The sequence below is a fragment of the Prionailurus bengalensis genome, chromosome X (genome assembly GCF_016509475.1).
Source record: "Prionailurus bengalensis isolate Pbe53 chromosome X, Fcat_Pben_1.1_paternal_pri, whole genome shotgun sequence".
Classification (NCBI taxonomy): domain Eukaryota; kingdom Metazoa; phylum Chordata; class Mammalia; order Carnivora; family Felidae; genus Prionailurus; species Prionailurus bengalensis.
The window spans coordinates 82,434,121-82,445,911 of NC_057361.1; the positions used below are offsets into that span (position 1 = coordinate 82,434,121).

Genomic DNA, 11,791 nt, shown 5'->3' on the forward strand with positions numbered 1-11,791 from the left:
TTTTCAGATACTCCTTACTAAGGGCTCAAACATTCTTGGGTCTAGCCTTACACAGGGTCACCTTGTTACTACAGCAATGGTATTCTTTATAAAATGGCCATGGGTTTGATGTTATATGAATTACAATGGTCATAGTAAAACCGAGGAAGATCAACATTAGGCTCTGGATCCTCCATCATTTCTCCTCTAAGGAGAAAAAAAGCCTTTAGCCTTTTTCATTATCACCACAGATTGCTTCAGAAAATCCTTAGGCTATGATTGTGGATGCAAGTTTTGCAAAATTCTGATTTTGCTTGAAAGCTCAAGTATTATTGTTGGTGACAAATACAGTCAATGTTTACTTTGAAGGTTCACACATTCATTTTCAAGAAAATGTCTGCCCAATACCCAAGTCTGAAAAACCAGTTTTTATACTATTCTTTCAAGTAGAAATGGCACTCCATAAAAACAAACAAACAAACAAACAAACACCAGAATATCCAATGGAAAAAAGACAGTCTCCTTAACAAATGGTGCTGGGAGAACTGGACAGCAACATGCAGAAGGATGAAACTAGACCACTTTCTTACACCATTCACAAAAACAAACTCAAAATGGATAAAAGACCTGAATGTGAGACAGGAAATAATCCAAACCCTAGAGGAGAAAGCAGGAAACAACCTCTCTGACCTCAGCCGCAGCAATTTCTTACTTGACATATCTCCAAAGGCAAGGGAATTTAAAGCAAAAATGAACTATTGGGACCTCATGAAGATACAAAGCTTCTGCACAGCAAAGGAAACAACCAACAAAACTAAAAGGCAACCAACGGAATGGGAAAAGATATTTGCAAATGACATATCAGACAAAGGGCTAGTATCCAAAATCTATAAAGAGCTCACCAAACTCCACACCCAAAAAACAAATAATCCAGTGAAGAAATGGGCAGAAAACATGAATAGACACTTCTCTACAGAAGACATCCAGATGGCCAACAGGCACACGAAAAGATGCTCAACGTCGCTCCTCATTAGGGAAATACATATCAAAACCACACTGAGATATCACCTCATGCCGGTCAGAGTGGCCAAAATGAACAAATCAGGAGACTATAGATGCTGGAGAGGATGTGGAGAAACGGGAACCCTCTTGCACTGTTGGTGGGAATGCAAATTGGTGCAGCCGCTCTGGAAAGCAGCGTGGAGGTTCCTCAGAAAATTAAAAATAGACCTACCCTATGACCCAGCAATAGCACTGCTAGGAATTTATCCAAGGGATACAGGAGTACTGATGCATAGGGGCACTTGTACCCCAATGTTTATGGTAGCACTTTCAACAATAGCCAAATTATGGAAAGAGCCTAAGTGTCCATCAACCAAGGAATGGATAAAGAAGTTGTGGTTTATATATACGATGGAATACTACTTGACCATGAGAAAGAATGAAATCTGGCCTTTTGTGGCAACGTGGATGGAACTGGAGAGTGTTATGCTAAGTGAAATAAGCCATACAGAGAAAGACAGATACCATATGTTTTCACTCTTATGTGGATCCTGAGAAACTTAACAGAAACCCATGGGGGAGGGGAAGGAAAAAAAAAAGAGGTTAGAGTGGGAGAGAGCCAAAGCATAAGAGACTGTTAAAAACTGAGAACAAACTGAGGGTTGATGGGGGGTGGGAGGGAGGAGAGGGTGGGTGATGGGTATTGAGGAGGGCACCTTTTGGGATGAGCACTGGGTGTTGTAAGGAAACCAATCTGACAATAAATTTCATAATAAAAAAACAAAACAAAAAACAAAAAAAACATACAAGAAAAACCCTAGTGCATTCAGGTCATAACTAAATGATCATGCAAATATATTTTTTGAGACAACCATTGTTTTAAGCTTTGCAGCAGCAGTGCTTTTTGCACATGTCCCATTCTATCACAAAATATTAAAAAGGCATGCAGTCAAGCATTGAGATTTAATAAAAGTAATGATTTTATTATAAATAAGGACTCTCTTCATAACATTTTATTTATTTATTTTTTGTTTTTTATTTTTAGAGAGAGAGTGTGGGAGCTGGGGAGAGGGGCAGAGGGAGAGAGTGAGAGAGGGAGAAAGAAAGAGATAAACAGAGAGAGAGAGAGAGAGGGAGAGAGAGAGAGAATCTTAAGCAGGCTCCATTCTCAGTGTGGAGTCCAGCACAGGGTTCCACCCCATGACCCTGGGACCATGACCTAAGCGAAATCAAGAGTCAGACACTCAACTGACTAAGCCACCCAGGTGCCCCTTCATGACATTTTAAAATGAAACTAGATTTAAAACATTTTTTTAAATCTGTGTCTGTAAAAAGTCAATCACTACTAGTATGGTTTGGGGCACTGCATTGATCCATGCTAAGACACCAGCAGTTTTATACACCACAGCATTTTCAGCATTAGTGAAAATGTCAACCTAGTGAAAATAGCAAATAAAATGTTATATTGTTTGAAAATAACTTTGACCTTACAGCTTCAGGGACCTGCAATGGTTTGTGGGGTTTATATTGAGAACCACTGATGTACAAATATGATTCCAATTCTGTGTAAAAATACATAGAGATGACATGAACATCTGCAAGAATTTTCACTGACTTTCAGTTGCAGTAGCATTTTTAGACTGATGCCATGGACTCAAATATGGTGAATGTCTTTTCATGCCCATAATATAGAAGCACATCACGGATTTTGATTATTGTATAATATTTTACTGTGTGGACATACCACCTATTGTTTAGCAGTTTAAAAAATATTTTTTAGTTTATTTATTTATTTTTGGAGAGAGAGAGAGCTCAAGTGCAGAAGGGGCAGAGAGAGAGGGATAGAGAGAGAATCAAAAGCAGCCTCCACACCACCAGAGCCTGATGTGGGGCTCGAACTTATGAACCATGAGATCATGACCTGAGCCAAAGTTGGACGCTCAACACACTGAGCCACCCAGGCATCCCTGTTTATCAGTTTTATAGTGTTAGACATTTAAGTTGCTTCTAATTTTTCTCCCTTAGAAACAGTGCTGAAATGGGCATCCCTTGTATATTTCTCTGTGTAAAATTATTTGATTATTTCCTTAAGAAAAACATTCCACAGTGGAATGCCTTATCTGAAAGTAGGTGTGTCTTCATTTTTTTATTTTTTAAATTTTATTTATTTTTTATTTAAATCCAAGTAAGTTGACATATAGTTTAATAATGATTTCAGGAATAGAATTTAGTGATTCATCACTTACATATAACCAGTGCTCGTCCCAACAAGTGCCCTCCTTAATGTCCATCACCTATTTAGTCCATCCCCCCACATAACACCCTGCCAGCAACCCTCAGTTTGTTCTTAGTATTTATGAGTCTCTTATGGTTTGCCTCCTTCTCTGTTTTTATCTTATTTTTCCTTCCCTTCCCCTATGTTCATCTGTTGTGTTTCTTAAATTCCCCATACGAATGAAATCATATGATATTTGTCCTCTGACTGACTTATTTTGCTTAGAATAATGCACTCTAGTTCCATCCACGTAGTTGCAAATGGCAAGGTTTCATTATTTTTGATTGTCGAGTGATATTCCATTGTATATATATATACATATATATGTATATATATATATATATACATATATATGTATGTATATATATATATATATATATATATACCACATCTTCTTTATCCATTCATCAGTTAATGGAAATTTGGGGTCTTTCCATAATTTGGCTATTTTTGGTAGTGCTGCTACAAACACTGGAGTGCATGTGCCCCTTTGAATCTGCACTCTTGTGTCCTTTGTATAAATTCCTAGTAGTGCAATTGCTAGGTCGTGGGGTAGTTCTATTTTCAATTTTTTGAAGAGTCTCCATACTGTTTCCTAGAGTGACTGCACCAGTTCGCATTCCCACCAGCAGTGCAAAAGGGTCTTCTTTCTCAGAATCCTCACCAACATCTGTTGCCTGAGTTGTTCATTTTACCTATTCCGACAGGTGTGAGGTGGTATCTCATTGTGGTTTTGATTTGTATTTCCTGTTTATGAGTGATGTTGAGCATCTTTTCATCTGTCAGTTAGCCATCTGGAAGTTTTCTTTGGAAAAGTGTCTATTCATGTCTTTTGCCCATTTATTTCTTCACTGGATTATTTGTTTTTTGGGTGTTGAATTTGATAAGTTCTTTACAGATTTTGGATACTAACCCTTTACCTGATATGTTGTTTGCAAGTATCTTCTCCTATTCTGTCGGTTGCCTTTTAGTTTTGCTGATTGTTTCCTTCCCTGTGCAGAAGCTTTTTATCTTGATGAGGTCCCAATAGTTCATTTTTGCTTTTGTTTCCCTTGCCTCCAGAGACATGTCAAGTAAGAAGTTGCTGGGGCGCCTGAGTGGCTCGGTCGGTTGAGCATCCGACTTCGGTTCAGGTCATGATCTCACGGTCCGTGAGTTCGAGCCCCGTGTCGGGCTCTGTGCTGACAGCTCAGAGCCTGGAGCCTGCTTCGGAATCTGTATCTCCCTCTCTCTCTCCCCCTCCCCTGCTCATGCTCTGTCTCTCTCTGTCTCAAAAGTAAATAAACATTAAAAAAATAAAAAATAAAAAAGAAGTTGCTGTGGCCGAGGTCAAAGAGGTTGTTGCTTGTTTTCTCCTCTAGGAATTTGGTGGCTTCCTGTCTTACATTTAGGTCTTTCATCCATCTAGGATTTTGATGGCTTCCTGTTTTACATTTAGGTCTTTCATCAATTTTGAGGGTTTTTTTTGTGTGTGTGCATTTAATAGAAAGTGGTCCAGGTTAATTCTTCTGCATGTCACTGTCCAGTTTTCCCAATACCATTTGCTGAAGAGACTATCTTTATTCCATTGGATATTCTTTCCTGCTTTGTCAAGGATTAGTTGGCCATATGTTTATGAGTCAATTTATGGGTTTTCTATTCTGTTCCATTGATCTATGTGTCTGTTTTTGTGCCAGTACCATACTGTCTTGATGATTACAGCTTTGTAATAATTCTGGAAGTCAAGGATTGTGATACATCCATCTTTGGTTTTGTTTTTCAGGATTGCTTTGGCTATTTGAGGTCTTTCTGGTTCCATACAAATTTTAGAATTGTTTGCTGTGGCTCTGTGAAGAATGCTGGTGTTATTTTGATAGAGATTGCTATCTTTATAGCTTCTTATGTTGACTACCAAATTGCCTTCCAGATAAATTGTGCCAGTGAATAATAACCACCTGCCCCTTTTCTATGTATTCTCCTCCCAGGAATCCCTATCTTTATCCTTGCCTCAGGTTATCACACACTTGTACAAAAATGAGGATTTTGTGAGGCCCCTGGGTGGCTTAGTCAGTTAAGCACCTGACTTTTGATTTCGGCTCAGGTCATGATCTCACAGTTCATGGCATTGAGCCCCATGCCCAGCTCTGCATTGAGAGCATGGAGCCTGCTTGAGATTTTCTCTCTCCCTCTCTGTCTGCCACTACCCCACTCACACTTGCACTGTCACTCTCTCTCAAAATAAATAAGTAAATAAACTTAAAAAATTAGGATTTTGTGAGAGGTGTCAGGAAAGTAGGCTGGGTTTGAAAAATGTCTGGACCCATTTTCTATGTTCATTGCTTCAGTGGGCCAGGGAGAAGAGCAAGGAAGATGCATCTGCTCTTTAATGAATTTAAGGGTGAGGGTGGGGTTCCCATAAAGGCCTAACCACTGCCCCTCTTCTAAAAGAAGACAGAGCTAAATCTCTAATCTTAGGGGAAAGAAACACTCTTTGCAATGAGTCTTTCTTTCTGTCACAATGTTTTGTCTCATCATTAGAAATGATAACTCACTTTGGCATTACTTGATCACAAGAACCGCCCAAGAAAGAAGGCTTTCTTTGTTAGGACTTGCACCAGATCATACAATTCTCCCTCTTTGTCAACCTACAGTCAAGTCAGACAGCAGATCTTGGTACTTTGTTTTTGTTTTTGTTTTTTTGTAAGCATCTGTTATTCCCACCATTCCCTAACAATTCTTAATGTTTATTTTATTTATTAAAAAAATTAATGTTTATTTTTGAAACAGAGAGACAGAGCATAAGCATGGAAGGAGCAGAGAGAGAGGGAGACATAGAATTGGAAGCAGTCTCCAGGCTCTAAGCTGTCAGCCCAGAACCTGACACGGGGCTTGAATTCACAAGCCATGAGATACTGACCTGAGCCGAAGTTGGATGCTTAACTGACTGAGCCACCCAGGTGCCCCTTTTTAATGTTTATTTTTGAGAGAGAGAGAAAGAGAGAGAGAGACAGACAGAGTGTGAGCAGGGGAGGGGCAGAGAGAGAGAGAGAGAGAGAGAGAGAAGGAGACACAGAATCCAAAGCAGGCTCCAGGTTCTGGACTGTCAGCACAGAGCCTGACGCGGGACTCAAACCCACGAACCGTGAGATCATGGCCTGAGCTGAAGTCGGACGCTTAACTGACTGAGCCACAGGCACCCTTCCCTAACAGTTCTTATAATCATCACCCTATTTCACCCTTCACACTCTCATGTTCGGTTGATGATAACTTCCTAACAACAGTTCTCATTTCCAGTCTCTATGCCTAACCCCATCCTAGCTCCAATACATTTTTCACACGGCCACCAGATTATTTTTCCTTTTGTCAAAAATGTCCAGTAACTCTGGGATATTTCCATCTCAGGTGGGGGTTCAGGATTTCTCAAAACTTTCCCCACCTTTTTCATTCATCCTTCTCTTCCACAGCTTCCATTTCAGGCAAATTCGTTGTCTTCTTATCACAGAACAGATTTTCCACCTCATGCCTTTCTTCAGGCCATCTTACCCACCTGAATGCCCTTCTGTGTTTTCTCATGCTCTCCCTTCAGGTCCCAGCCTAAGTGTGCCCTTCCCCCTTAAAGGTCTCCAGCAACTTCTTTATTTAACCAGACAGCATATATTTGACAATGAACAGATGCCCAGGTGCTGTCAGTAATCCTTTTGTGTTTATGTACTTTATCTCACCAGCTAGAATTTAAATTCAAACATGAGAACATTTTTTTTCATCAGTCAAAACATACAACTTTATTGATGATACACAAATGAAGTCTTTGGTGGATAAATTCAAGACAAAACATATGACAGAAGTGTAGGCTATTTTTGATGGACAGGTTCACTGTCAATTTACATAGAGGAACAAGTAAAAATATTTCCATTCAAGCAGCATGATTAATGTCACAAATGTGTTTTCAGTACAAGAGGACTACTTATTTGGTATTCATAAAATGGTTCAGCTTAAAACTGGAGACTGTCACAGATAACATCACTCTGGATGATACATTATTCAAAACTGGCAGCTGAAAGGATCCCTTTACTAAATGAAAAGTGGAAAAGTAGTAACTTTCAATTTTCATTGCTTCCAGAATGGAAAACCAAGAAATTTCTTCAAGTCTTTTGACAGCACATAGCCAATCAGAATTTATCCACTAGTTTTATAACTTTCACTTTCACCAAGAGGTCATGGTGATCTGCTAAGGCTCGAATTTTCTTAACACACACTCCAGATGTAGTACATAAGTAAAACAGGGAACCTTTATTGAATTCTCTGTAGTTGAATACTTCTGCTCTGAGATTGTCATAGATGATCTCAAATAGAGTAAGGGCATTAATAAGAATTTCTGATTCCACATAGGAATTATAAAGAGAACTAAATGATGATGGCACTTGGGTGCTGAGCAGTTTTTTTAACATATCTGGGTTTTCAGCAAAATTCGAAAGTATTTTCAAAATTTCAACCTTGATTTTCCCACCTCCCTGAGATAACAAACGGAAAAAGTTTGCAATGGAGTTGACAAGCAGATGCTGGTAGTCATTGGTAATAGTCATGTTTGTTAAAAATTTTAGTCCAACTACCTGTACTGCTGAGTTCAGGTTAGAGGCCATGATATCATCCATCACTTTATTCATGTATACCTGAAGTCGGCCCTGATTTTCATAGTTCTCACTCAGGTTATTCATGGCCATTAAGGCTTTTTCCTTAATGTGGGGATCAGTTTTGTTGATCATGTTTGCAATAATTGGGAGGCCTCCCAATTTGCGAATTGTGTCTTGGTTGCATGAATAGTTGGCATTGTTGCTCAGAGTGAGCAAAGCTACCTGTTGGATAAAAGGATCATCTGATTTTTGAAGCAAAGCAAGGACTTTCCTGAGGTCTCGGACACCAAGAATCTCATCTATTTCATAAGGAAAGGGGCGCTTCTGCATGGGAACAGGTCTCCTCCCTCTCCCTCTCTGCTGGGTTTCAGGCTCAGAATCTGACTCTGACTCTGTGTCAGTCCACCCAGACTCTCCTTCCTCAGAATCAGGGATCTCTGCCAGGAAAGCCTGTCCTCCATTAGCAGAGGCTGCAGCAGCTGCTGCAGCCCCATCCCCAGGGCGGAAGCCCAGCCCCAATTCGTCTACTTCAACCTTGTTTTTCTTTCCCTTGCCCTTGCCCCCAGTCCGAGACTTGGTTCCCTTGGCTCCACCTTTAGGTACAGCTCCAGTGGCTGATCCGGCCTTAGGTATTGCGCCTGTATGAGCCCCAGGGGTCGCTTTCTTGTAGGCTGCTATTCTAGGGGATCCTGAAGTCCCAGGAGCCTCTGCAGCCCCAGTAGGCACTGTTACCCCAGAAGGCACTGGTGCTGCAGTAGGCGTTGCCCTTACAGGAGCCTCCACAGCCTCAGTAGGTGCTGGCGCCGTAGGAGGCATCACTGGCGCCCTGGGAGGTGCTGCTAGCACCCCGGGAGCCTCTGCTGTGTCAAGGGCTTCTGGCAGTTTGGGAGCCCTTGTGATTGTGGGGGCCTCTACAGCCACGGAAGCCTCTGCCTCCCTGGGAGGTGGTGCCATTGAAGAAGCTGCTGTGGCCCTGACTACTGGTTCAGCTTTAGGTCCAACCCCTGTCCCTTCTACCTCCTGGACCTGATTTCCTGCCCCACTCTGAGCCTCAGCACTGGACACAGCTGGGGCCACTCCTTCAGGTCCAGCCATGTCCAGAGCAGAGGCTTCATCCTGGGCCCTGTCCTCGGCCTGAGTGTGGACTGGGGTGGGAGGGCCGAATCTTGGCCCAAGGTCAATTGTGAATCCGGCCCTTAGTCCAGCTCTAGACCTGGCTCCAGTCCCGGCCACAGCCCTTGTCTTGGGCTTGGCCAGTCTCTTTTTTGTCTGGTTTCTTCCCCTGGCATATTTGTAGACACAGTACCAGGCACTAGCCCCAATCACTATCCCGGCAGCTACGCAGCCAGCATCTCGAACTCGGCTCATGGTGCAGCTGGAGTAATTCCCTGATCCAGTGCGTGGAGCTGGCTTGCCTAAATGGGATGCGTGCACGTCTGGGCAAGGCACTTCCACTCAGTCTCACAGGTTTTACCCAGGATGCAAGTTGAGAAGGACCTGGGGTAAAGGACAGAAATGAAGCTTAAGGCTTTGGCTAACTTCATGTCTAGACAAGGCTACTTAGAGGACTTGGAAACATAATGCTTGGTGAGTGGGCTGGTACCCAGACACAGATGTCAAGGCCTGTGTTTGCTGATACAGGACCTTAGTTGTCCAAGGTTTTCTACACCTTCATCCCTAGCCAGCCCTACCCAATGCCAACACACAATTTCCTAGCACCTAAATGAGGGATGAGAGGCAGTATGGACGTTAGGAAACTTGTGGAGAGCAGGAAAAACAGTAGAGATCCCAGATTCTGCTCTGATCCTCCCACAGTCACCCCAAGGGTCCCCAGATGTTGCTCATACACATACCAACTTGCTGGAAGCAGGAGGAGTTTACTTTTTTTCACCAGGCTTGTACTTGTGCAGGGCCCCAAATTCAGACAGACCTGCAGAGAGATCCCAGAAAGGGTGCTTTGGAGCATTTGGTAGTTGGATTCAATTTCCTTTCTTGATTTGAACCCCTGTAGGCCATGTTTTTCCCTCTCAGGGATCCTCTTTCCCTTCCTAACCCTTCCTACTCAAAGCATTAATTAAGAAAGTGGATGACACACCCCTTTCTTTGCACCAGAAAGGACAGGCCCAAGGCAAGGGTATCTTGTAAAGAGGGAAAAGATGGGGGAGGAGGGGCCTCTCGTCCCATTCTCTGCTCTGGTTTCTGCCCCGTTCACACCAGGGGTTTCCAGACCGTTCCCACTCCCCACACTGACCTCCAAAGATTCAGGGCTGTTTCTCTTTCCTTCAGTTCAGTTAAAGCTTCATCCTAAGGACAGAAAGAAGGGCAGAAATGTAGACACCAGAGGCTGGACAGTGAGAGCCGGTGGATGGAGGAGACCCAGGACACAAGTCCCTAAAATTGCCTTTTAGCATTCACATACCAGAACGACCACCTCTCAATTCACTCAACTCTTCTCACCTCTCCGCCCCCGCCTCCTGCGCAGACTCCCCAGGCACTCAACCCCTCCTTTCTTTTGCCCCTCCCCGCCCGTCCGCCATTTCTCCGGGACACACAGCCACACCCCTTCTCCTACAACGTAGCAGGAGGGGGCGGGGCGAGGGTGCAGCAAAAACTGGATGGGACGCGAGATAAGGGATTACTGCCAAACAATCTAGTGTCTTCCTCCTAGGACCACCCGTCCTTCAGTCCCCAGGCCCCAGCCCTAGCATTAGCCTGAAGAACAGGGGCTCCAATGTCTGACCTTTCGATTTGAGGGTCGTGATTTTCCACAGTTTCTCTGTTCTGGGCTCCGCCCCCCCCCCCCAATTACCCAATAACCACCGCCACGTCTCCCTCCAGCGTACCCGAACTCCTTTTCCAGGACTGAATAAACGGAGGTGAAGGGCTGTTTGGGTTGGAGGTGTCTGGAAAGCAGCCTGGAGGGTAGCACGGTGGTTTAATACCAGATTGTCTCAGGGTCCTCCCTCCTGTGAAGCCCAGACAGCACCAAAACCGCCATCTCCCCCACAGAGACTGGCACACCCATTTCCCAGCACCCCCTAATGACAGGGGGCCTGCCGGGAGGAGGGCAGGGGGAGTGGTGGTTGGGGGAGGTATCTGTAAAGTGAGGATGGGAATGAACGGGCCGGATTGTTTCCAAATTGCGTGCCCCTCCGGTCACCCTTGCCCAACCACCCTACTGGCCTTATATGCGATGCCACGTTTATTTCTCTTCCCTCCTCCTCTCAAAATAGGACGGGATGTGGGGTGCGGGGCCTGAGTGTCAAAAACAAAACCAAAAAACACTGACTGGGAGAGGAATTGAGCGGATTCTCCGCAGCTATATCCCAGTCTTTAGGTTTTCCCCCCTCCCCCTCTCCCCGCCGCCCACCAAAATGAGCTGCGACTGAGCGCGGGGGTCTGGAAAGCCGGCCAGGAGCGGTTGAGGCAGAGGCACCCGCGGCCTCAGACTCCCGCATCTCTGAGTTACCCCTTTCGGGAGTGTCAGGCTATGCCCACCCTCACACCCACCTGCCCGGATCTGGGGGAATTTTCTCCTCCTCCTCCTCGCCTGGGTTAAACGCACGGCAGTGCGCAGCGTAAGAGAGTTGGTACCCAGAGGAGGACGGAGGACGGCTGTCAGGGCTTTAAGTACCTTTGCCCACGTCAGCTCCCGGTCACGTGAGGGTCTCATCGCCAGTAAGCTTGGGTCCCCAATTTCCACTCCCACCGAGAACATGAACCCCTCCTTTAGCCCTACTCCCACCTCACCCTACCACATCAGGTCCTGTCACTCATTTCATTTTATTATTTTTTTTGTCTTTGTAGTCCCGGAGGCCAAAAGTAGCCCCTTCTCCCTGTGTTAGAATTTGTCTTTTTCTAGTTACCGGGGATGGGATGCATTTTTTTGGAAGGTGATGGACAAGTTTTACTTTTTGCTGTTGTT

At 44.1% G+C, this 11,791-nt stretch overlaps 1 protein-coding gene across 4 annotated transcripts; it reads right to left on the reverse strand.

The window, feature by feature from the left end:
- Window positions 1–6,988: 6,988 nt before the first annotated feature.
- ARMCX2 (armadillo repeat containing X-linked 2) lies at window positions 6,989–11,501 on the reverse strand. Of its 4 annotated transcripts, XM_043570914.1 has the most exons (6): window positions 11,377–11,468; window positions 11,050–11,121; window positions 10,710–10,781; window positions 10,118–10,170; window positions 9,720–9,796; window positions 6,989–9,363 (listed from the first exon to the last, which is right to left on the reverse strand). In XM_043570914.1, exon 6 carries the CDS (start codon window positions 9,232–9,234, stop codon window positions 7,405–7,407), a length of 1,830 nt encoding a protein of 609 aa, XP_043426849.1. In that variant the 5' UTR covers window positions 9,235–9,363; window positions 9,720–9,796; window positions 10,118–10,170; window positions 10,710–10,781; window positions 11,050–11,121; window positions 11,377–11,468; the 3' UTR covers window positions 6,989–7,404. The 4 variants fall into 4 exon arrangements, with proteins under 4 accessions (XP_043426849.1, XP_043426851.1, XP_043426850.1 ...); XM_043570916.1 differs by lacking the exon at window positions 11,050–11,121 and having other exon boundaries at window positions 11,377–11,488; XM_043570915.1 differs by lacking the exon at window positions 10,710–10,781.
- Window positions 11,502–11,791: the final 290 nt, after the last annotated feature.

What these genes read in the sequence shown, in the direction of transcription:
- ARMCX2 (XM_043570913.1), bottom strand. Translation starts at nt 9,234, where the DNA reads ATGAGCCGAGTTCGAGATGCTGGCTGCGTAGCTGCCGGGATAGTGATT.